This window comes from Euleptes europaea, chromosome 4 (assembly GCF_029931775.1).
Source record: "Euleptes europaea isolate rEulEur1 chromosome 4, rEulEur1.hap1, whole genome shotgun sequence".
NCBI classification, from domain to species: Eukaryota; Metazoa; Chordata; class Lepidosauria; order Squamata; family Sphaerodactylidae; genus Euleptes; species Euleptes europaea.
In genome coordinates, this window is record NC_079315.1 from 57,159,292 (window position 1) to 57,185,917 (window position 26,626).

Below are 26,626 nucleotides of genomic sequence, written 5' to 3' on the forward strand. Positions count from 1 at the left end.
AGAAAGTGATGATCTCATTCTCACTAATGAGCAAGAAGACCCTCCAGTGTCAGGTGCTGCTCTGTTTGATCCTAAATTACTGCAGTTCTTCTTATCTTGGCAGCTGCCAAGGCTAACTACGAGGGTTTGTAGCTGGTTTTTATCTATGGAAAACCGGCTTATGAGAGCAACCTAAGATCGTCTCCAGCTTCTCTAATTAACTTCTAACTAGAGGGTAAAACGTGGCCGCTAACATCTATAGGTGCTTGGTGTGACTTTAGAACAGATGCTGGCTTACTTAGAAAATATCAGACATTTCTATGTCCAGCATTTTCTCAGTTTATTTGCTGGGCAGAAAGGGCAAGGGCTGTCAAGTTCAAAACTAGACACCTGGCCACCTACCTATGGATCAGTCAACTACATTCCAACACTATTAGGACTTATATGCTGAGTTTGGCACGTTTATAAGTGCAGATGTACTTTATTGAGGACAAAGAATAGGTTTCCAATACATTTCCCATAGCCTATAATGATTTCAGGCATTACGTTACTTCTGCAGAGCGAGGAAGCCCTCGCTCCGGACTTGGCGCGGCGCAGCTTCACACCTGTGCGGTCCGAGCGCGCGCGCGCCTGGCCCTCTTCTCCTCCCCCCCCCCCGCCTTACCGTTTTCGTGGGCAGGTCGCGAGAGGAGGCGGCGGCTGCTTTCCCATTGGCCGGCGGCCGGAGTCCCTCTCCCTTGCGCGCCTCCGGAGCGCGAGGGCGCCTGCGAGGGGGAGACGACGGCCGCCGCCTCGCAGCGCCCAGTGTGGCCGGTGAGTCGCCGCAGCGAGCCAGAGGGCGGCGGGTCGGGTCAGAAGGCGCCGGCCGTCTGCAGAGAGGAGGGGGCGGAGGGTCGGGTTTCCTTCCTTGCTTCCTTGCTTCCTTCCTCTCCCCGGTTTCCCCAACCAGAGGAGCTTGGCTTGGTGGAGAACCCCTGGGGTCCCGCCCCCCTCCCTCCCTCCCTCTGCAGCAGCGGCGGGAGGGGAGAGGCGGAGGGGGTGGCTGTGGGTGTTTTTTGCTTCCTTCCCAGGCTCTCCCTCGGCTTGTTTGGCTGGGCTGCTCGCCTCCTTCGCCGGCGACGCTGCGAGAGAGAGGGAGGGGTGAGCAAAAGGCCTGGGAAGGGAGGCGACGAGGGGCGGCCGTGGCGAGGCGGGCGGGGATGCCCCCAGCTCGTCGCCTGGCGGAGTGAATGCGGCTCCGGGCGAGCGGGCAGGTTGTCGTCCGCTCCCCCTGGTAGCCCGTCCCGGTTGGCCGGGTAACGGAGGGGGAGGCGCGGAGGAATGCGGCGGCGTCCGGGCGGCTCGAGGTGAAAGGGGGGCTCGGGGAGCCCCCGCGGCGGCGGAAAGGTGAGGCGTGCGCGAAGAGGCGACGCTTGGAGTTGCGAAGGTCCATTTCCCCTCCCTCCCCTTTTCGCCAGAGGCTTTATTTCAAGGCGGAGCATTCGGGCTCTCCGGTTGGTGCGTTTCCATTTTGCAGCTCTTGCGAGGGGGCGAAAGGAGGCGAGGAGATCTTTATGTACGTGAGGCAGGGGGGGGGGGGCGCGAAAAAAACCCCGCGTCTTCCATTTGCTGTGGCCATTTATTCCTGGGAGGTTTTGCCTTGGATTTGCTGCTCTGTAGATGCACCTTTCCCCCGTCTGAATTCTCAAAACTCTGCATGGGGGCTTATTTTTGAGCGTTGAGGGTTGGGATAGGGAAAATGTGCATCTAGAGAGCAGCAAATCCAAGGCAAAACCTCCCGTGCATGTGAGTCAAATTGCCAAGGCCGACCCGGGGCTTCTTGGAGAGCAAAGTTAACCTTTCCGTGGCCGTGCGCGATTAGTGCTTTATCTCGACCGTGATTCTGAAACCGTGGCTTATTATGACATTCTGCAGTCGCTGTGGAGGGTCTGTGTTGTAGTGTGCCCTATAACCACACCCTTCTTGCAAATACAGGCGTTTTAATTAACCCCCTGTTTTTCTTTCTCCCTCCCTTTTTCAGAGCTTGCAGCCATGCATAAAATGTTGGTGGATCCTACCGTGGAGGCTGCGGTGATGAGCTGAAAGGCAAAAGGTGGTGCAGTCAATGTCAGGTTGTCTTTCTGAGGAGTGGCAGCTATCATGACTGTCTTCAGGCAAGAGAATCTGGATGATTACTATGAGATCGGAGAAGAACTTGGAAGGTACTTGTTGGAGGGAAAGCATTTGGTGTCTTTAAGATCAAGAATCGTTGGGCACCATAAAAACTATACGGAATGGGAGGTGGATGAAATCCATATGGTACTGGAATGAAGGGGCAACAGGGTGCACAATGTATTTGTATTTAGTATGGATGCTCTCAAATGACTCCTTGTATGCTATAGATGAAGGAATGTATTTTGCTAACTTGAAGGTGTCAGTACCTAGAACCCATGCAAGGTAAGGCTAGCAACTAATTACTGGCATGATTATTACTGCGATAAAGAGGCCTCACCTCACTTAAATATGTATTCAGATGACATCAACATAGAAAGGTGATTCCAAGTTAATGCATTTTGTTGCATTAAATACAACGCTAGTGGATTTAGATTGGCAGTTGTACTGCTGTTTTGGATTCTGGGCAATCTAACATAAGACATGTTAGAATGTATAGTTGATTGTTGTTAAGCTCTAATAATAACCATAGCAAATTGTTAGTTTTCTTGGAGAAATTAAAACTGACACATGCTATTAATAATCTATACAGCCCCGTCTTGATTTTAACATAAGAGTGTCTGGATCCAGATAATTTCTAGTATTTGTCCTCAGTCTAATGAAGATCAATCGCTTTCAAGGTATCAGAGTTCAATTATTCTGTTCCAGCCAAATGTCAGATCAGGAGATTTATAGTCATTAAGCAGTGTAGGTTTAACACAGCTTTCATAAAGCCTGTTAGTTGAATAGCACAGACTGCTGTGTCTGTGCCACAGCTTTATGATGGAAAACCCAGACCATTGACTAGCAGTTATAGTTTGCTTTTGATTTTAAATCTCCCATCTTAATTGCTAAATGAAGCATATATTTTGAGAGAGTGCTTGTGTGCTTACATTTTAGTTCAAGTTATTATTAATTTTTTTAAAAGCTACTAGATGAAATGTAGGCTTGTGTTTTCTATAGAATTTTCCAGTGTGGTAAGGGTTTTATTATTTTTATTTTATCTTTACAGCAGCCCTGACAGGGAGGTTTTGTTCAAAGACAAGCACAATTCAAATATAATTCAAAACCATAGTTTAGAGATCAGGAGCCCTCATGAATATTTGCATGCACTCTTTGCCGTCCTTACATTCTCTACTTCTTGATTATCACTAACCTTAGCTTGCTACAGTGCCCGAATTGGCAAGCTATTAGCCTTCCCCCTCTTCCTGAATCTAGCACCTTTGAACATATTTTGGGTCTCAACCAAGACTTATTTTTTTCCCCAGTACTTATTTTTTTCCCCAAGACTTATTTTTTTTAATTGATTGGTGTATGGGTTTTTTCCCACCCTTAATACTCTGCTTTTTAGTTTCACTATGTTTGTAGCTGATGGGTGTTTTAGCTGCTGCTGCTTTGTAATGTCTTTTTACTTGTCTTTAATGGTTTTAGTTGATTTGTTTTGTTTTGTATTTTATTTTCAATTTTTTTGTTGGTTGTTTATGCTTTCATTGTGTTGATTTATAGTGTATGGTTATCTGCCTTGGAAGCATATTTGTGAGAAAACAAGATACAAATATCTAAATCAGTAAAAAAAACTATGATAGGAGCTAACATCAAACCATGGTTAACTGTCATTTGCGTACTGTGATTTTTTGATAAGCATAAATCATAGTATGTCAGTGTGGACATCACACTAAGCTATATTTGCATAAACTGGAAAGGAGGGAGGCAGGGAGAGGTGAGATTACACACAACAGTAAGTGGGCTCCTGATGTGTCATCTGATTTCAGCCAGTGGCCCTTTCAAAGATCATCATAAATGAATAGAAATGTGAACCTGGTTTCTCCATGCCCCAAACACAATTCTATAAAATTTTCACTCCAGACCACAAAATTTCCTCATGAAAATCCTTGATTATGTGTCTACACATCATAGTTTAAGGTCCCATTGCAATACATAGTCCCACAACAACTTTCAGAGATTGTACTGTTTAGATTTCAAACTAGAAGCTGACGGTATAGAAGTCATTAGGATATATGTGTACTTTTAAATAGGGCTATCAAGCCTCCCATCATTGTGGGATGCCTCCCACCAATAGCCATCCCTGAGGGAGAACAATAAAGGAAAAAACGTTGGTGTTATATATGCCACTACATCATTTCCAGGGAAAACTCAGAAGTGATATAGAGTGTCTCCAGGAATTGCTGGAAACCATACGGTGAAATTATAGAGTTTCCAGCAATTCCTAGAACTACCCTACATCATGTTCAGGTTTTACCTGAAAGCAGCATAGTGATGCACATGCTCTAACAGTTCCCCCCCCATCCCACATGTCCCTGCCCTCAAACCTCCTGCCGGTTGCCAGGCACAGCCTTACTGTTCTGCTTTTAATGTTGTTTCGTTCATGTTAAAACATCCAGTTGATATGTTCTATAGAGATTTACACCCAGTCCTAAATCTCACAAGAAAAGGATTTAACCTTTACTGAATTTTATTTAGGATTGAAGTATAAGTAAACAACTATAGGATCAGGCTGTATATCCAAGTGTTGAAGCTTAATATATTATTTGAATGTCCTCCAAGTTGCTGTTCCAATCCAGTTACAAAATAATTTATAAAATTGTTTTTGGGAAAAGACATGATATGTTTTGTGCATTTATGGCACTTTAAGAATGTGAGGTCTAAATATTTTTCTTGTCTTCTGTCATTAACAGATGCATTTCTGCCAACAGCTGGTGGCAGAAATGCATCTGAAGTGTTGTGATGCATACAGAACAAAAATTTTGTTCAGTGTCCAATGGCCAAATTGTATGTTTAGTCTCATCTTTGACATGGAATTGTTGCAGTGGAGATGTTTTCCTTTCTGATAATTTTTATAAATAAGATAAATGTTGTGTAAGTTTTTTGGTATTCATTTAAATGAAGTTCCTTTTGAATTTACTATTGTTGAGGCTATATTGTGCCAAACTGCTTTGCAAAATATAATTTCAGTACTATGGCTTTTCCTTTGAAGGGGATTGGTCATTTTGAAAAGCAAAACTACTGTATCCCTGAAGTTTGTGCAAGTTGAACATGCACAGCTTTGTAAATATAACAGCAGATTTTGTGCTCTGATATGTTCTAAAGAAATCCCCATCCTTCTAAAATGAACACAGTGACAGCAACTGATTTATAGGCCTGAATTCATTTAGTTTTTATTTTATTTCTGATGGAAGTCATACATAGGAATTAAATTTTCAAAAAGGTGATCTTTGTCCTAAAATATAGTTTATTTCAACTCTGTTAACTACTGTGAGCCATGCGTAGTTTCTTCTTTGTACTAACACCTAAGCTCTATCTTAAGAATTTTAAAGTATTTTACCAGGAATGTAAAAGTAAACACTCCATTAGATTCTAGACCGCACTGGTTGGAAAATGTAGGATGTGTGTGTGGAAAATTGTGATAAACATAGTTACAGATAAGAAAGGAGCCCAGAATGTTTTAAAGTAGAGTTTCAAATTCTTCAGCTTGTGAAGTGTTGAAAACGACTAGTATTGCTTTCTTTTATTTACAAACTCCTGTTAATGTTCACTGCAAATTTACTAGTTTTTCATCGTCAGTAAATTCTGGTTTTTTTAAGTAGTAGTATGCTCTGGATATGCTAATACTGCAAAAGTAGTTAAATAATCATATTCAGGACCTTATAGCCAAATGTAGTATATACATGCAGCATAACTAAGAGGGTATAAGATGTGCAGGACTTACTAGGTCAAGTGAAATTGGTATGTTAAGAAAGCTTTCTGAATGTGGACTTAATTTTGGACCAGTGAAACTACCTTATACTTCTGTCTTGAGATGCTTTAACTGAAAGTGCCAAGGATTAAACTTGGGATCTTCTACAATACATGCATTTTTAAAATTTTCTTTCTTTCTAAAAGAACAGGGGGAAAAGAACAGGGAAAAAGAACAAAATCCAACAACTATTTATTTATTGTAACTACCCCGCCTTCCCCCACCAAGGCATAATAAATTAGGGGAAAGAAAAAAGGTATACATAAAGAGTGAGACAAAAAGTACAACAGTGGTGGCAGATCTACCCATAAGTTTCTGTAAAGGGTTTCCAAATATCTAAAAATAAGTTCATACACCATTGTTGTCCATATGTGTTCAACTATTAATAGTTCTAAGGTCCTGAATCCATTGATTCGCCAAGGTGGGCATTTATCTTTGCAATGTCATAATATTAGTCTTTTAGTTTTAGCAGGTCATAAAGGGTCCATTTTCATTGACCATTGGTTAGCCTTCAAGAGATGGGCTAGTAGTTTAAAAAGTATGTAAGCATTCTCAAATGAGTAGTAACTTCTTTTCAGAAAAACTAAATGGCTGGACATGCCCAAAGCATATGTTTAAGGATGTGTGCTGTGAATTACAGTGCCAGCAGTTAAACACTTTACTCAGTCTTTTGGTGAAGATTTGCTTTGGTGTCCAGTATATCCTAAACATAACCTTTTGCTGAGTAAATCTCAAGATTCATGGAGAGAGCAGGTATAAACTTTATTTTATTTATTTAATTCATTTATACCCCTCCTTTCTCTGCTGTGGGGATCCAAAGCAACTTACATCATTCTCCTCCATTTTATCCTCACAACAACCCTGTGAGGTAGGTTAGGCTGAGAGAGTATGACTGGCCCAAGGTTACCCAGTGAGCTTCCATGGCATGAGTGAGGATTCGAACCTGGGTTTCCCAGATACCAGTCCAACGCCCTTGACCACTACACAACACTTGCTTTAAGCCCATGTCCATTGCTTTGGCAAAATAGGTCAGTCTAGCTCCTTATTCCATTTAGTCCTGAGACTCTTTATATCATATTTATTAATAACATCAAATATTTATAGACAAATAGTGTAGGTTTCATTTTCTGCCTTGATTCAATTAGAGTTTCCAGGAGCAAAGGGGACTCTGAGACACTTAATTATACTGTGCCATATGTAGATACAGTTGTTGCAATTGTAAATTTTGCCATTAAACAGATATTGAAAAGCCACATCTAGCCCTCACCTGAAAAAATGACAAAAACTCATCATTGTAGTCTTATCAGTTGGTCCAATGTAAAAATCCCCCGAGCGGTCCAAGTCTTCCTTAAAAAGATTTCTTCCCAATATTTAGGTCTGGCTTGGCCCATAATATTAATTTAACATGTAAAAATGGATCAAATCAATATTGTCACAACATTATGTACCATTGTTCTCTAGCTGCAGAAATTGCAGGAAGAATAGGATCCACTCTAGCAATTGCAGGAAGAATAGGATCCACCTAATGCGTACCTCATAGAGAGGGGCACCAGACAAGAAGCCTCCAAAGAGCCCAAGATGGATAGTCCAACTAGAAGGAGCCATACCAGTAATTAGTACAAGCTAACAAAAATGGTTTTGTTTTGTTTTTGAAAATTTTTATTAGATTTTTAGGGTACAAAACAGGGAAAAGGAAGGGAAGGAAAGATAAAATATGCTTGATGATATAAACAATAGTGGTTAAGAACAGTGGTTTGGAGCAGTGGACTTTAATCTGGAGAACCGGGTTTGATTCCTCACTCCTTCACATGAGCGGTGGATGCTAATCTGGTGAACCGGGTTGGTTTCCCCACTCTCCACATGAAGCAGGCTGGGTGACCTTGGGCTAGTCACAGCTCTCTTAGAGCTCTCTCAGCCCCACCTACTTCACAGGGTGTCTGTTGTGGGGAGGGGAAGGTAAGCCGGTTTGATTCTCCGTTAAGTGGTAGAGAAAGTCGGCATATAAAACCAACTCTTCTTCTACATGCATGTGTTTTATCATTGACCTAGAATGACTGAAGAATTTGAACCTATAACTATGGGCAAAGACCAAGCATGATTGCTAGGATTAAATAAGTGAATCACCAGGGTGTCCAGAGTAATTGCCCAACCTGTACTTGGGAGCCACTTCACACAAATGACTTCTGCAAACTATGTAAAACTGAATTATTCAAGAGGGCTTTTCTACTCAGGCAATAGGCTTACATTGTACTAAACGATTCACAAAGTTTCTTGGACAAATTATTAAGAACTGTGGTCTATACTACTGTGTATTGCTTGAAAGTAGGATCCTACTGTGGAATCTTGCATCATTTAATGTGTCCTGTTAAAGCTTATGCAGTTCTGTTTTTAGGCTTCTGGTTGGTTCTACAATCCTAATCCTATTGCATTGTTTATTGAATGAATGTCCCATTTGTCTATTGTATTGACTCACTCTTTGTAATACACCTTGAGTCCAAGTGAAAAAAGCAGATTATAAATAATGTAAATAAATAAAAACAAATCATTTCATGTGTACACAAGGGCCATGCTTCTAGCTGCAAATCAGGCTTTAAAATTTCAGCCTGAGTGTTACCGGTAGTTCCATTGAAACCAATGAGACTTCCAGGTAAATTGTTTGAGATTAATATGTAAACCATTCATGAGCCACATTATCTACGTTAAAATATCATACTTAAAGTAAACTTAGTTCCCCTTTGTTTATCACTTAAGCAGATGTTATAAGCAGTCAGTTAACCATATGATTTCATGCCGAAGCAGATTTCAGTTCCGTTTGGGGTTGAAATTATTACGAAAGAGAAACATGTCCATCCCCCCCTCCCCGTTTAGTCCTCCTGTGGTTTAAAATGCATAGTCACACAGCTTTTAATAGACCATTCTGAAGTTCCATTATTATTCTTTGTTGCTTCAAGGACTTTATATATTCTTGTTGTAGTCTTCTGGAGTTTTTGTTACTGTTGATCAAAACAATCCTCATGATGATGGCATGTATTTTTTGATAAGGCTATCAGAGGTAACACTGCTTAATTTCAGAGAAGTCCTATGTTTCAATGGTCTTCAATGCTTAACCCCAAATCTGCAAAAAACAGGTTCATTCTTTGTCTTGTATATTAGTTTTAACCTGTATGTATGCCTACCTAGATCCAGCTATCCAGTTATGAATTTGCTTTCTTCTTCCTTCCTGTCTTTGGTAAACCCATGACTCAATTGTGGATTGCAATATACTGATAGAATGCTATAGCTATATTACATAGATCGAGGGTAAACATGTAATTTTTTATTGCTTTTGCAAGAATCTTCTATTAACTTTTCTTGGCTAGGAGAGGGGGGAACAGGTGATTGTCCCTGAGGAGAGGATACATGTGAGGATTAGTACATGTGGTACTAATATTGTATTTTAAAGCAACTGAAAATTGTCTTGAAACTTTTACATGGATTTTAGTTTGGACTGCTGCTGGAGGGGTTCACACTTGACCAGCAGTAGCTTAGTATTTGCTGGAAGATGTGGCTATGGTGTGCTGTTTTCCTTCAAATGTTTTAAAGACAAGAGTACAGATAGTTCTGCAATAAGTAGATCAACTTATGTTATGTTCTTACCTGTGAGTGTTAAGTGCCGTCAAGTCACTTCCGACTCATGGCGACCCTATGAATCAATGTCCTCCAAAATGTCCTATCTTTGACAGCCTTGCTCAGGTCTTGCAAACTGAGTGCTGTGGCTTCCTTTATTGAGTCAATCCATCTCTTGTTGGGTCTTCCTGTTTTCCTGCTGCCCTCAACTTTTCCTAGCATGACTGTCTTTTCTAGTGCCTCTTGCCTTCTCATAATGTGACCAAAATACGATAGCCTCAGTTTAGTCATTTTAGCTTCTTGGGTAAGTTCAGGCTTGATTTGTTCTTATAAGAACATAAAAGGTTCCCAGTTGGGTCAGACCAGTGTTCTATACAGTCTAGCATCTGTTTCACAAAGGAGCCAACCAGCTGCCCAGAAAGGTCAACAAACAGAGCAGAGAGGCCTAGGCCTTTCCTTGATATTCAAAGGCTTTATTTCTGTGGATGTGAAGTTTCCCGTTAAGTCATCATGGCGAGTTGGTGGACCTGTTTTGTCTAGTAACCTAATTTTTTCCTTCAGGAGCACATTCCTACATTATCTAATTGGCATGAATATTGTACTTGAGATACATAACTTTGTAGCAGCCATCATCCTGAGGACAAAAATGATCCCGTAAAAGTAAATGAATGTTGATTTGTATTAGAAAGGTGGTGACCACCGCCTCCCCTCCACCATGGTTGCTTGGAATTCAGTTCAGGGAAACCTAGCTGTTTTTTCTGACAAAAAAATACTCCAAGCCCTACTTCAAGCGCGGAATACCTCATAAAAGCAATCTGAAACCCCACCATACTTACCGTGGCAGTTCTGGGAAACACTAGGCTGACAGTGGCCAGGCAAATGCTTAGGCAGCCGCCTGGTAAATGGGCAGAAAATATCTCTTTCTCCCCCTCCTTATGTCTCTGACCTTTTCCCAGGTTGTCACAGTGCTGTGCCTTTCTTGATCATGGGAAGTGCAGGTCTGTGTTTCCCAGGGTATACTGGGGAGATACTTTCTTCTTGTCGGAGTAGTTCACTGGCTGATTCACAGCCAGCTGTTGCAGTGCAGGGCCATGAAGAGAGTAGTGGGGAGATTGTCTTCTGGCTTGGATATGCAATCCTAGAATTGAAGAATTGTAATGCTCACATTCCTCCTGAAAGTAACCATCACAAGCTTCCGAAGCTTGTATCTTCGGCACAGAGCATACAATCTTGGCCAGTCTCCCTAATTTATATTGGTTTATTATTGGAGAATGGTAACTTGCCTAAAGCTGTTAACTAAATATAAGGGAGAGGTGGGGTCTGAAATTCCACGTTTGCTTTCAACACAGCATTTATGCAAAAGGTAAATCAGTTCCTTTGGTATATTGTGCACAGTAAGTGTCTATCGAATTGTTCAATTTCATTGGAATAAACAATTGTAACAGAGAACATTTTTGTCAGCTGTTAGCTCTCTGTGTTGTAACACAGTAACTGGTGAGTTAGAGAATTATGAAATAAGACTATGATTGAAGTAGTACTCATTTTAAACTGAATGGCTGGAGAGTTTGCTAGAGGTTTGGGAATATCTGCAAAAGTAATGTACTGACCAGGCAACTAGTCTGTGCAACAACCTACTTCCTGTTATGCCTTATTACATCTACCATATATACTCGAGTATAAGCCGAGTTTTTTAGCCATGATTTTTGGCTTTAAAAACTCACCTCGACTTCTACTCGGGTCAGTACGGTAATTCGCCTGCTGGGCCCTCTCCCAGCGCGCTCCCGCCGGCCAACTGATGGGCAGGCTGTCCCGCCTTCTCCCCCCCACCCCACCCGATCGCGCCTTCTGCACGGCGGCGGTTTCTTCCCCCCCCCCACCCGATCGCACCTTTTGCGTGATTGTGATCGTGCCTTCTGTGTGGCGGCGGTTTCTTCACCCCCACCCCACCCCGCCTTCTGCTGGGCAGCGGCGGTTTCTTCCCCCACCACCCCCACCTCACCCGGGCCTGTCCTCCCGCTTGCCAGCTGACCCTGCAGGGCCTCCTGTGCGCAGGGAGGAGGCCGCCGCCACCACCTGCCTGCACGCCTGGAGCCCGGTCAGGTAAGCCTGCGGGGGAGAGGGGGTGCATTTCCTCCTTGGCTTATATGTGGGTACCTAATTTTTCCCCATTTTTGGGGTGAAATTAGGCACCTCAGCTTATACTCTGGTCGGCTTATACCCGAGTATATACGGTACTTTAGATACGAGGACTCAAGAGTGTACAAATGTATGGGTGGAGCTGTGCTGTTTGTGCTGCCTTGACATGAGTGGAATTCAGACCTCTCACCAAGCAATGCTAAAGGAAGCATAAGTGGTTTGGCAAGTTACTTAAATTGACATACCATGGATACAGATGTTGCACCATCTCTAGAGGACTCTGCACCAGTAGGTAATATTCATGGTTTCTCCCTATACTGAATTTGTGTATAATTTTATCATCCAGATTTAAGAGTCTCTTGAATTTCCCAATTAATAGAGGCTATGTATTTTCTATATCTTCTCTTCTAATAGCAAAGTCGGCCAAATTTTTTTCTGCTTAAATCCGGTGACAGGATCTGAACAGGCAAGACAGATCTTTCTACAAACCTGAAAAGGGCCCCAGGTTTGCAGAAAAACGTGAAACCATATATAAATATGTGTATGGTGTATGTGTGGGTGGTTAAAAAAGAACCCAAAATGCTAAAAGGAGCGCCTGTACTTTAAGCAATGGAATCTCTCAGTGGCTGTTGCTAGGCAACCACAGCATTCCAGGCTTCAGTTTCAGTGAGTAAAAGGGAGGGCCCTTTCCAGACCTATTTTGGCCTTTGAGAGAGGACTAACTGGGGCCAGTCCTAGGGTCGCCAGTTCCAAGTTGAAAAGTTCCTGGAGATTTTGTGTCTAAGTCTGAGGAGGGCAGGGTTTCAGGTGAGGAGAGGTCTCAACCGAATATAATGCCATAGAGTCCACCCTCTAAAGCAGCCATTTTCTCCATTGGGAGAGATCGCTGTCATCTGGAGTTCAGTTGTAATTCTGGGAGATCACCAGGTCCCACCTGGAGGTTGGCAAACTTGGCCTGGCAGCAACCTCTAAGTCACTTGATATCACTTGGCTGCTTGCTTCTGTTCAGCAATAGCCACTGTATGAAAGCCAATGTGGTATAGTAGTTAGAGCTTCAGAATAAGGTCTGGGAGAAACCAGGTTCTAATACCCATCTTGTGGGAATTTACTGGGTGATTTTGGGCCAGTCAAATACTTTCAGCCTAACCTACCTCACAGGTAGGGTTGCCAGGTCCCTCTTCGCTATCAGTGGGAGATTTTTGGGGCGGAGCTTGAGGAGGGCTGGGTTTGGGAGGGGAGGGACTTAAATGCCATAGAGTCCAATTGCCAAAGCGGCCATTTTCTCCAGGTGAACTGACCTCTATCAGCTGGAGATAGCAGGAGATTGCAATAGCAGGAGATTTTCTGCTATTACCTGGAGGTTGGAGCAAAAAAGGCACGTTTACTATAAAAGTCAAGCTGAGAGAAAGTATAGTAAGGGCTCTATAAATGACATACAAACTCTTATTCTATAAGCCAGTGAATTTAGTGACAAAAGTGAAAAAATTACATACAATCTAATAAAGGAAACTTATGAAAATAACTATGAGTACATGTGAGGCAATACAATACAATACAAAAATACAAAAATATATTTTTTTGGCTTATCTCATTCAATGACTTATTAGTCTCTTAGAATTTTGTACTGTTCATATGCTTATTGTTCCCTCAGGAACCGGGAGAAAGATGATGGACGATAGGTGGAGAGGAACGCCGTCCGGATGCTTTGCGTTTTCACTACCCCGTGGGCAGCTTCATCAGCTCTCCTTTCAATTGGAGTCAAAGCTCCTTTAAGATGGAAACAAAATAATAACAAATTTCTAAGCTTATTACTCTTTGAACTAGACACGGTCTATAGTACTCAATAAAGAATACAACATCATGTTGGATACAGTGGTAAATACATACCTTCAATAAGTTACCATATTCATATAATCTCTCTGAGGTTAGAAGTTTCACGCGCCCACTGGGCTGCTCTGCTCTTAGCTGCTTAGATGCTTAGAATGCTGGTTACAGGTGTGTGTAATTTATCTGAAGACTCTACCTAAACTGAAACAGCTGTGGTCTTATAAGAAACATGAAAGGTCTATTTCATTGTTTAACCCAAAAGGAAAATAAGACTTTAAAAGATAAATGAAGCGCATTTCTTGTTTAAGCAGTATGTTTTGTATATTTTCTGCATTAAAAGGGTTACCTCTATAAACCCAAATGGTGAAAAAACGCAAGTCTTTTTCATTGTGCTGGTTCTCAATGAAATGAGATGTTAGGGGGGCTTCCAATACTTTCGTTCTAATTCTGGAAATATGCTCACCAATGCGTAGTTTTAGTGGGCGTGTAGAGCTTCCCACGTACAATTTTCCACATTTGCATGTGATCCCGTAAACAGAGTTACAAGTAAGGCAGTTTGAAAAATGTTTAAGCTGGAACCTGAAACCTGAAGTGAGGGAACTAAATTCCTTCAATGGAAGACTTAAAGGGCAAAAGGAACAAGTACCACAGGCATAGTGTCCAACAGGTAAAGACAAGGGACGTCTTATGAACATATCAGAATGTATAAGCTTGTCTCTTAAGGAAGCATTTCTTCTCAGGCCAAAAACGGGAGGATTTGTACAACCCTCTACTCCTGACAAAATATGCCAGTGCCTGTTCACTATGCGTTGAATAGATTGAGAATGCCGACTGTAGGTAAGGGAACAGAATATTCTGTTCTCCTTGATGCTTACTCTAGGTTGAAACATTGAGTCACGGGATCTAAGGTCAGCTTTCATCTTTGCTGCACGTATAATATTATCTAGGTATCCCCGTTCAGCTAGATCTGAATGCAAGTTTCTAGCCGCTTGTTCATAGTCCCGATTTAAGGTGGAGTTTCTCTTCAGTCGAATGAATTGGCTGAAGGGGAGGTTGTTCTTAAGGTGGACCGGGTGGTAAGACTCATATCTTAAGCCTGCATTCTTTGCCATTGATTTCTTATAAGGTTTAAAGGCCAGGGTTCTGTCAGTTCTGACAAATAATTCAAGATCTAAGTATTGTATTTTATCAGTGCTATGAGATCCAGTAAAAGACAAATGTTGGTCACAAGTGTTGAGCCATTGAGTAAATTCTTGAAAAGACTCAATACTGGAAAAGCAAAACAGAAGATCATCCACAAACCTTTTAAACAAAAGCATTTCCTTATAAAAAGGATTGTTATTAAATATATATTGCTTTTCAAAGGAGATCATATACAGGTTTGCCACTGCCGGGGCGCAGGAAGCGCCCATCGCTACGCCTTTGATCTGAACAAAGAAATCAGAGTTGTACCTAAAAACGTTATTCTCAAGAACTATATCGGCTATATCAAGAAGAAAGTGAGTTGGAGGGATTAGATCCTGACGTTGATCAAGACAATCAGCTATAATGTTCCTAGCATCAGTTAAAGGAACGTTAGTATACAAGGCAGTGACATCTAGTGTGGCAAGCACGGCGTTGGGAGGTACATAGAAGCCTTCTAGTTGTTTTATAAGATCCCTAGAATCCTGTAAAAAAGATGAAGTGTTTTTAACAAAAGGTTGCAAATAATAATCAAGCATTTGTGATAAGGGTTCAGTAATACTGCCTCTAGAGGAAATGATTGGCCGACCGGGAGGGTTAACAGCATTTTTATGTAATTTAGGGAGTGTGTAAAAGATAGGTATTTTTGGAAACTTCACTGTAAGGAATTTAGCTATATTGTCATTTATATATCCCAAGGATAAACCTTCTGCTATTACTGTTAGAATCATTTTGGAGATTCTGGATGTGGGGTTGCTAATTAGTCTTTTATAGAATTGGGGATCAGATAACTGCCTGCGGTTTTCGAGATCATAAGCATTGGAGTCCAGGACTGCTATTGCTCCTCCTTTATCAGCCTGTCGGATAATAATGGACCTATCACTGGAAAGGTCATCAATAATTGCTTTTTGAGCTGTTGTAATATTGGGTGGCATTTTCCAATGTTGTTTTTCCAGTTTTTCAATATCTTTATTAACCAAACTCTGAAACGTACTTATCAAATGATTAGAAGTGTTTGGTATAAAAGTAGATTTATTTCTGAAGGGATCAGTCCTGGAAACGGAAGCATTCCCTTTAAAGAAATCATGCAATTTTATGTTCCTTATAAGTTTAAATATATCAATTTTAGTTTGTAGAGAAGAGTAAGGAGGAGTGGGTACGAAACCCAGACCCAGGTTAAGTACCTCAAGTTCCGCTTCAGACAGGATTCTGGAAGATAGGTTGACTACTATCGTTTGTTCCTCTGGAATCCTCGAGGACGTTCTGTTTGAAAAAAGTTTTTTGCCTGTCCTTTGGACCGAAGTTGGTATCCTCTATCCGAGAAATTAGATTTGTTAGAGTCATAAGAGCTGAAACTATCTTGGTCAGACCTAGAGTCATCATTATTATTTATGGGTTTCCACCTGCGTCTGTAATTGGGAGTGGTGGCATCTACATATTCCCAATGGTAAACACGTTTTTTGTCATAGTCGTCCTTGTCTCTATTGAATTTTTTGATTTTAAAGGATTTAATATTAGCGGAATATGATTTTAAATCTGCTTCCATTTTTTCAATTTGATTCTTAAAGTCACTTTCAGATATGTCTTTTCTTATTTCAGTAACCACATTATCAATCTCTTGGGCAACAGCAGATATATCATTAGATGCCTGATCAATAATTAAAAGCATCAAGTCCATAGAACACTTATTAAGTATTGCAGCCCATTTATCCTTGAAAGACGGGTTATCAGCAAAAAGAGCAGGAGCTTTCTGGATACGGAGCCCTCTTGGGATAATCATGGCTTTAGCATAATCACTCAATGAGGAACCGTGTAAGCTTAGAAATTTGTTATTATTTTGTTTCCATCTTAAAGGAGCTTTGACTCCAATTGAAAGGAGAGCTGATGAAGCTGCCCACGGGGTAGTGAAAACGCAAAGCATCCGGACGGCGTTCCTCTCCACCTATCGTCCATCATCTTTCTCCCGGTTCCTGAGGGAACAATAAGCATATGAACAGTACAAAATTCTAAGAGACTAATAAGTCATTGAATGAGATAAGCCAAAAAAATATATTTTTGTATTTTTGTATTGTATTGTATTGCCTCACATGTACTCATAGTTATTTTCATAAGTTTCCTTTATTAGATTGTATGTAATTTTTTCACTTTTGTCACTAAATTCACTGGCTTATAGAATAAGAGTTTGTATGTCATTTATAGAGCCCTTACTATACTTTCTCTCAGATTACCTGGAGGTTGGCAACCCTACTCACAGGGTTGTTGTGGGGATAAAAAGGAAAGGAGAATAATATAATCTGCTTTGGTCCCCACTGTAGAGAAAGGTGGGGTATAAATCAACTAAATAAATAATAAATATAGCAGAAGATGGGAGATAGATAAAAGGTAGGTTGGTGAATGACTGAGAAAGAGAGAGTGAGGCAGGGAAAGGAGAGACGATATGGGGTTAGTCGGGGGAAAGAAAGAGAAACTAGTGTGGGGAGGGGAAAGTGAGATACCACCCCACAAGTTCTTGAGGGTTCCCTTCTATGCAAGTGGGCCTGGCCAAGTGGCTGACACCAAACAATTGAGCCACAGTTTTCCTAGACAGAGGGTGCCATGTGGGGTGGGGAGAGAGACGGAAAGGTGGAGACAGGGACAGATATAGATTGACTGTTGGGTGGGACGGAGATACGGTTACCATGTCCAGGTTAGGAAATACCTGGGGAGGGTGGGGTTTGAGGAGGGGAGGGACTTCAGAAGGGTATTATGCCATAGACGCCACCCTCCAAAGCAGCCATTTCTTCCATGGGAACTAGTGTTGCCAACCACCAGGTGGGGGCTGGAGATCACCTGGAATTACAACTGATCTCCGGATGACAGAGATCACTTCCCCTGGAGAACTGATTCCAACCAGGGGTTGGCAACTCTAAGGAAAGAAGGAAATCGGAAAAGGGGAGATGCCATGGGGGCTTTCAGGAAAGTAAAAGAAGAAATAGCGGGGGGGGAGGAAATGAGATGCCTCCCACAAGTCCTTGCGGGTTCCCACTTGTATTTAATTATTTCCCACTTCTCTCCGCACTGAGGACTCAAAGCAGTTTACGATACAGAAATAAAATAGAAACAAACAGGAAATGGAAGGGTGACTTCTTCTGATTGCCAAGCCAGGCTTCCTCTCTCTGCTAACTGATCTTCTGCCCAGCCCTAGGCTATGGCCATTAAGCTAAGAGATAAAAGGAATAATGTGTCAGCCCTATGCAGAAATGATACCCCCAGGTATCATATTTACTCAGAAGAAAGACAACCCTGAATGTAAGATAACCCTCTGCCAAAAATGTTATACACAAAACAGCTTTTTGAGTATTGGATAGTTTCAGAGGGTAGCCATGTTGGTTTGCAGTTGAAGAGCTAGGTCGGGTCCATTAGCACCACGGAAATCCACAAGATTTTCGAGGTATAAGCTTTCCTGGTAAAAGAAGCTTTGACTTTTGAAAGCTTATATCCTCAAAATCTTGTTTGGTCTCTAAGGTGCCACTGGACATTTGAAACAATTTCCTCATTTACTTCTGCTGTAATGAAACTAGCCATGTATACTTGCTACTTTGTTTGTTTGTTTTTTTAATCAAGTTACTGATGTATAAAAAATTCACCCATTTATCCCAGATCTCTGAAAGCTTTTGATACTTTGTGTTAAGTCATCTAGGTTCTGTTGGATTGACACACTTTATTTTAAAAATAAAGTTCCCTTTATTTTTGCTGTTTGGATCTTATTTTCTGACTTGCAATATCACTGGTGTATCCCTCTAGAGCAGTGGTTCCCAACCTTTTTTTGACCAGGGACCACTAGGACTTTTTTGTTCGGTGGAGGGACCCCAAGGTTCAAAATAAAAATTCTGAGAATTTGAAAATAAACTTTAATCATAACTGTTAGTTAAACATTAAACTTAGAATAATATTTGAATATATATTTTTATAATAGAGAACTTTTAATTGAAAATATTAATTTATGGGTTTATAACTTTGTTTCGCGGACCTTAATTTAGTTCTCGTAGACCCCTGGGGGTCCACGGACCCCGGGTTGGGAACCAGTGCTCTAGGGACTCTCCCTACTGTTTCTCTTTCTTTGCCCCAGCCCAGTTCAATTATATCCTGTGCAATAGTAATAGGGTTGCCAATCTCCAGGTACTGAAAGTCTTTACTCCAGGTAAAGACTTCCTTTACTGGAGAAAAAAGAATAGGACAATTGAAATAGTAAATACATTTCATTTTATAGTAATTGAGGCAAAATTGAGGTGCTTCCTTGAATAAAGTTCATAAAAACTGCTTACCACTATTAATGGAAATAATCTAAAAGTTTTGAGGATCAGAATAAACCTTCTTCACCATTCATACATTCTTTGACCTTCATCTACCTCAGAGTAATTTAAAGAGCAAGGCTTGACCTAATTGCTTAGCTGTGTGTGATCATTGTATTCCCTGTATCTAATCAGCTAGGCCTCTTTTTTTAGTCATTTTTTTCCTAGTGAGTGGAGTAACTATATCAGTGGAAGATCTAAGTTGCAGCTGCCAGCAACTGTAAGATTGCCCACAGCTTTCTTTCGTGTTTCCTATAATTGTCACTGTCATGTTTTTGGACTGCATACACTTTTCCTTTAGTTCAGTGACTGAATGATGTCTTTTTACTGTTGTGAACAGACTAAAGGTTTCCTGGAGAGGCTTCCAAGCAGATGAATTGAATTGTTTATTTGAGATTGGTCAGATGAGAAAGTCCCGTAAGTGGTTTGCAAAACAGGGATAGCTAGAAAGATGAACTTGGCGGAGGATGGCTTTCTGTTTTAATTTATCTTTTGAAATATTAGTGTCAGTCATGATGTACAGATAAGTTTTGCATGAATGGCATTCAGTAAAAGAAGAATTAAACTTACTCCAGAAGAGAGGTTTTGCGAATAGATGGGAGCATTGCTGATGAGTGATGCCAGTTTTAATCCACAGACACATCTCAGCAACAGGCCAGATTAAGACATCATTTAAGTTTCTCAGCAAATAGACAAATTATCATATATCTTGCCTTGCAAGTCTTCTTGCCCTTAACTTACCCACTTCTTATCCAGCTTTCTTGACGCTATTCCAAACTGTTCTGTCTTACCCAGCTGTTGGCAAAATAATACAATGTATGCTGCCAGATCTTCATTGACTAGTTACTGTGAGGTGGCTCACTGTGAACTTGCATCTCCGTTCTATGGATAACTTCAGCCTTGTAGCACATCCCTTCCCTCCTTCACTGTTCCCTACAACTGTCAAGCAAACACTGGACTAAAGTCTAAAGCAGGGGTGGGGAACCTTTTTTCCGCCAAGGGCCATTTGGATATTTATAACATCATTCGCGGGCCATACAAAATTATCAACTTAAAAATTAGCCGGCCAAGCCCCAAGCAGGCAGCTGCCCCAGATGACCCCCCCCCCCGGCGTGGTCCTAGCAGTTCCATAGCTCTTCCGCAAGGGGGGGAAAAGGGTTCCTTTTTCCTGTAAAACAAACTCACATCTGCCTTGAATAGAGGCTATTCCTGTCCACGGGAGGGGGCGGATCGTCAGTCTTAGATCCTTCTGAGCTAGAGATCTGCCAGGACCCAAAAAGGGCCAGACCAAATGATTTCGCGGGCATCAAACAGCCCCCAGGCCTGACATTCCCCACCCCTGGTCTAAAGCATCATTTGTTCCCCAGTATTGCTTCCTCTTCAACCTCCTTTTCTTTCCCAGACCACTATTTTATTCATTACTAGGCAATAGCAGATATTTATTCAGAAGATTTATCTTTTTCTGCTATTAAAATAGCATCCAAGGTGAACATAATATAAAATTGAAACAACTATAATATGTAGGGTTGCCAGGTCCCTCTTTGCAACCGGCGAGAGGTTTTTGGGGTAGAGCCTGAGGGTGGGGTTTGGGTAGGGGACAAAGTTGCCAGACTCCAGATGCTAGCAGGAGATCTCCTGCTATTACAACTAATCTCCAGCCGATAGAGATCAGTTCACCTGGAGAAAATGGCCGCTTTGGCAATTGGATTCTATGGCATTGAAGTCCCTCCCCTCCCCAAACCCCACCTTCCTCAGGCTCCACCCCCAAAACCTCCCACCGGTAGCAAAGAGGGACTGGCAACCCTAGTAGGGGAAGAACTTCAATGCCATAGAGTCCAGTTTCCAAAGTTGACATCTTCTCCAGGTGAACTGATCTCTATCGGCTGGAGATCAATTGTAATAGCAGGAGATTTCCAGCTAGTATCTGGAGGTTCAACCAAATCAACAGCACACACGGTATCTTAAGCAAACACAAGTGTATTTACAACAATAACAATAGCTAAGGAACTACCTAACTATCTAATATGTGGGCAGACCCCCGAAGGTACTGAACAAAATATATACAACTATATACAGTGGACAAATTTCACTAAATTGTCCCACAACACACTAATGACAGTGGTAGGTACAAATGATAATAAGCCGTGTGCAGACTTTACAAACCTTCAGAATTATGGTAATATCTTCAATTCACTCGTATCAAAGTCAACATGGATCCATTAAAAGGATCCAGTGGGACTCACAGGAAAAGTTTGTTCAGGACCGCATATAGGGACGCAAATCCCAGGTATTAAATTGCGTTTCACCAACTGAGGCTTCATCAGCCTGAAATAATAATAAATTGCATGTGTATAATATTTCTTACAATTAATTCAACAATTTATACGATTATTTAATACAATCAATGTTAAAACTCCTATAATAGCAAAAATTAAAAACAGACCTTGCATGTCTCAGAAATATTTCGCAGTCGCCTTGAATAAAGGTCAGAACGTTTCCGAGGAAGAAAATGCTATATTGTGAAATAATACATTGGGCTTTCCTTACTTACACACGGGACAGCTGCTGCTAGTTGTATCCGTGTTGTCTTAAAGGGGCAATGTCCCTTATATGTATACAGATTTTTAAGCATCTTTTTTACTCCGTATTTTTTAAAACACAGTATTTTTTTAAAAGTTTTTTATTATTAAGAACTTAGTATTCGTATTTTATTGTAGACTTTTTCCTACGCATCCCACAACGTGGTGGATTCTGGCACCCAGGAATGGTTTGTAATATGTGCCAGTGTTTTTTACACATTTTCAACCAAGTGTAAACGTGGGCTGTAAGGTAGAGACCAAAATAACGTGTCATTCTTATTATCACAGTTCTTTGTTTTATGTATCAACAACATTAAAAGCATCAACAAAACAGCAGAACCCCACTTCCCCAATAAGAGCTTACCTCTGTATAAATGTGTATAGGATCTTGCTGCAAAAATTGTGACCCAAAATGTTGTTGTTTTATAGAAACCAATGTACAAAAGTTTGAGATTGATTCTGGCCTCCTTTTATATGCTCTATAGAGAAACTCTGCTTGCTTGCTTATTTGTTAATCAAAATATTTCTATCCCATACTTTCCAGAGTTTGCCTAAGGCAACTCACATCCTTCAGCCTTAGGAACAGAGGTTTGCTGCTTTTGTATATGAAGATTTCCTTAACTCTCCATGGTCATAGATGCACCTATTCTCCATGAATCTGTTCACCCCCACCTTTAAAGACATCATCACTATGTCCATGTAAATCCTACAATGTAATTACTCATTTGTTGCCCATCAACGTCATTGTGTGCCCCTGAGTTCTAATATTATGAGAGAGGGAGAAAAAACTATTTTTATCCCATTTTTATCCCCATGCATAATTTTATGTACCTCCATCATGTCCAATTGTGAAACTTACATGTAGCCACATATGTAACATGATTTTAACGATGGAGACAATAGCGGCTTCATGGGGCAATTTGAGGATGTGAAAGTGGATAAAGGCTACAGCTTCTTCTCCTTGTGTACTGTGGTTGCAAACAGAAAAGAGCCAGTATACCTTTGGGAAGTACAGAACTTCAATTGCACATGTGATACAAAATACTCATGTTGTTCTCCAACAAGCACGAGGACTTTGTAATGTGTAGATCAGTGGTTAATGGATAGATCAGTGGTTAATGGAATAACTGCAGAATGGGTATCATATTCATACGCTCCCTAGCTTCCAGTAGTAGTTGAGCTGCAGCATTCTGTACCTACTGGAGTTTCTGAATTGACTTTAAGGGCAGACCTGTGTAGAATACATTACAGTAGTCTAGTCTTGAGGTCACCACAGCATGGATCCACATGGCCAGATCATCTGTGTCAATGCAGGGATCCATCTTCCAGGCTACGTGGTGATGGTAGAAAGCAATTTTTGCTGCTGAATCAGCTTCCTTTATCAGCAGTAGTACTGAGTCCAGAATACCACTTAGGCTCTTCAGCAAAGGTCAGCTAAACCGCATGAAATCTGGGAAGTACAGCGTTCTTCAGAGCAGCCTTCTCAACCAGCATTACCTCCATCTTGACAGGATTCAGTTTGAGCTCTTTCATACTTAGCCATTTAACCACAGTAACTCATAGAAGCACATGATTTTGTCTGGCTGTTGTAGATAGTTTTTCCTTTTTTCTTGAGGAGATTGTCTTGGCACTTGCATAGACTCTTTTCACCATCTCCTTGGAGATCCAGTTGAAGACAATCTCATTTTGGAATTGTGACGTCAGTCCCTCATGCACATTTGTTGCTCAACCACAGGTTGAAGACACCTGTGTTTTGTGCTTGGCTTCCCTCCTTCTGGATGTTTAGGATATCCTTTTAGACATGGTGGAAATGACTGACACTTCAAATGTGTCTTTGTGGCAGAGAAGATGACTCCACTGTTTGTTTATTTTGGAGCATTATAGTCCATCAGTGCAACCACTATACCACTTGAACAGATACTATCATAAAAATACACGGGAGGTGCATGATCTTGGAATTTATTTATGCTCAGATAAGAAGGCTATGGTTTTTTATTCTGGCTTGGCAGTTGATCAAAAATAAAAGTTTAATTCAGATATCTCACCACCTCTTCAGTCACTGAGTCAGTTTCTCAGGGTGTAAAGTCTAAAGCATTTACAATTTACAAACTGACACTACAAACAATTTATCTTGTGTTTTATCTCACTTCCTCCACGGTTCTCTTCTCCATCTTAACTTCATGATGGCCCTGCAAGGTAGGTTAGGCTTGGAAAGCATAACAGCCCCAAGATCACCCAGCAAGCTTTGTGGCAAAGTGGGACATTTGTTTTTTCTTGGCTCAGTGCTGTTTTCTCATAAAGGAGTAGCTAGATGGTGCTTTAATTTTAGAGATTTAATAATGTTGTTGCATATTATAAGAATAAAATATAAATCTAATCAGGTTTTTCTCTTCAGATTGAATTGACATATAGTTTTGAACTTTATGCTAATGCAAGCAAATGCATTTTTTTCTCCTAGTTATACTTGCAAACTACATAGGTGTCATACAGATGTCATCTTTTTAATATGTATCTTTAATACATATGTATGATTTTTCAATATTTTCAAAATCTTTTAATGGGTAATTATCTTTCCAGGAAAGGTCTTTAACATATCCTAGCTTGTGCTGATTGATAATGTACATAAATATATTTGGAAGTTTTTGATTTTCTCCTCTGTCTTTGCTATACCTCCAGGACTATTGAGGCTTTCTACCACCAAAAAATGCCTTCTGTTCTGGTACAACCCTTTAAGACCTTGCAGTGTGCATTGTTCTCCTGTCATCTCAAGCCACATTAAACATTAGCACCATTAGGTAACCAGCTAGTGGAAGATGGATCATGCTATTCTAAACAGAGTTATACTTCTGAGTCCACTGAACTCCGTGGGTTTAGAAGGGTATAATTCTGTTAGGATTATACTGTAAGGGAACAATCCTAAGCAGTTGTATTTAAAAAAATAGTCTCATGTTATTCAGTGCCAGGAAAGTGCCTTTAGGATTGTAGCCTAAATGTCTAGGTTGAAGGAAGAGGGAAGAGAATATTGCAACCCGGGGAAAAGAGAAAGTACAGATTGAGGGAGGGGAAGAGAACGCAGTGCCAGGGAAACAGAGGGGAGAAATTAGGGGGACCACTTATGAAGGATCCCATAGCATATTCTTTTTATATATATAATTTTTTAAATTATTTTTCTATACTGATTAGACAAAGTATTCAACAATCAATATAAGTGAACATCAGAGTATAAATTCTAATTAATAATTGTTGAAAATACATACATATATAGATAAAAAATAAAATATAAAGACTTCCCCTATACCTTCCTTAATCTTGTCATTTATTTGTAATCTCCTTTGTTTAAGATTCTAATCCTAATATTGTTTATAACGTTTGCTATTTCATTTACCTATATTAAAGTAAAGAAAAATAAAATAAAAATAAAAAAGAAAGAACAGATATAAAAAGCATTATTTTTATAATATAAAATGAATTAGATAATAAGTGTCATTTTTAACTTCCTTTAAAAATGAATATTCTAATTCCTCCATTTCTCCCACATATCTAATAAGTACCAGTTATGTTAATGCCATTAATTATTCTATTTTTATCAAAGCCAAGCCATTTGATCAGTCCTTTTTGATTAAATCCCGAGAAAAACTAAACCCTTTGACCCAGTCTCTTTATCTTAAATTTCCAGCATCTTCCTCTTTTTCCCAGTAGCTTTAAACGTCGAAGGGCATCCATGGAAGTTGTTAGTGCAATTCCCTCTGTGAAAATTGATGGGAGATAGTGAATCTGCAACGTGTTTTCTTCCATCCCTAAGGTGAGAAGAAAAATCCCAGTATTTCCAACTTTTTGCCCTTTTAAATTCTCCCAGTTGACTTTGATTTTTGGCTGTATGATTTACCTAATGAATTTTTCAAAGTCTCTTACATTCATATCCATGGTTGTCAATTGGGTTGGTTCAATTTCTTCTTGCAGATGTATATCCTTCGGTAGTCCTTCGTAGCTCTCCATCTCCTTTGCAGAGTTTAATTCTTCTTTTAATGGTTTATCATTTGGGGAGCTTCCTTCTCTCATCTCAGATCTCATTGTCATAATTCTGTCTTTTATATCCTTGAGATCTCCCAAAATTACATCCAATTTCCAATTAGCAAGTTCGTAGATATTGTTTGTCAGAGAGACTAGTCGATCCGTGAATTTAATCTCACTTTCCATGGTTGCTACTTCTGGTAGTTTGTTGAAGTTTAATTTGTAAAATCCGGGCAGGTATACGTTGTCAGTTGTAAAATGGTGTTACGGGGGGCATAAGAGGTCACACATCTGCTGTTCCTTCCTTTTGCCTAGGAAGTTGGGAAGTATTTGCCAATTACACAGTGATGCCACACATCCGGTCTCAAATCCCGTAGTATTCTCGCGTTGGCAGACGATAGCTGATACTTCTGCATAAGATGTGGCTTAGTAATTTGTTTACTCAGAAAAGCCTCCTCCCGGAAGTGGGGGGGGGAATCTACTCGTCCCTCCCCTTTACACTTCTGGATTTCTGATTGGTGGCTATAACATCATTCAAAAAGTCCCAATTGTTATGTCTATCCACAAATCAATTTGATTAAGATCCTGCCTGCTTATCCAATGTTTTTAAATGTCAAAGAATCATCCAAACCTCAGATGGGGAGATACGGATTCTACAGATATTTTTTTCCACTCCTTCGGAACTTCCAATTCCAGGGAAAACGAAAGAGTTCTTGTTACTTACTCAGATTTTAGAAGAGTAGGTATTCTTGCTTATGTATCGTTGCTTAGATGGTAATAGGTAGGGGAGAGCTGAGCCTAATTCCAAAGAGACGTTCACGGCAATGGTTTCCCCTCAGGCCAGACGGGACCTCATCCAGGATTCCAAGAGTCGCCCAATGGCTCTCTCAGCAAAACTGGGGTCAAACCACACTTCGTGGGCAGCAGGAGAGATCCTGTTTCCCAATCCACTATTTAGGATCGGGTAGGGGTGCAAGATTACACCCCAGATTCGAGACAAATCTTGGTTCCCTTGGGAGCCCCCAAGAGAC

At 40.7% G+C, this 26,626-nt stretch overlaps 1 protein-coding gene across 1 annotated transcript in view; it reads left to right on the forward strand.

Annotated features, from left to right (window-relative positions):
• Positions 1-2,008: 2,008 nt before the first annotated feature.
• The window catches only part of DAPK1 (death associated protein kinase 1), a 104,620-nt gene continuing 80,002 nt past the window's right edge, over positions 2,009-26,626 (forward strand). The window contains exon 1 of the mRNA XM_056847926.1: positions 2,009-2,180. Coding sequence (XP_056703904.1) covers positions 2,119-2,180 — 62 coding nt within the window. The 5' untranslated portion in view covers positions 2,009-2,118. The remainder of the gene's footprint in view (positions 2,181-26,626) is intronic.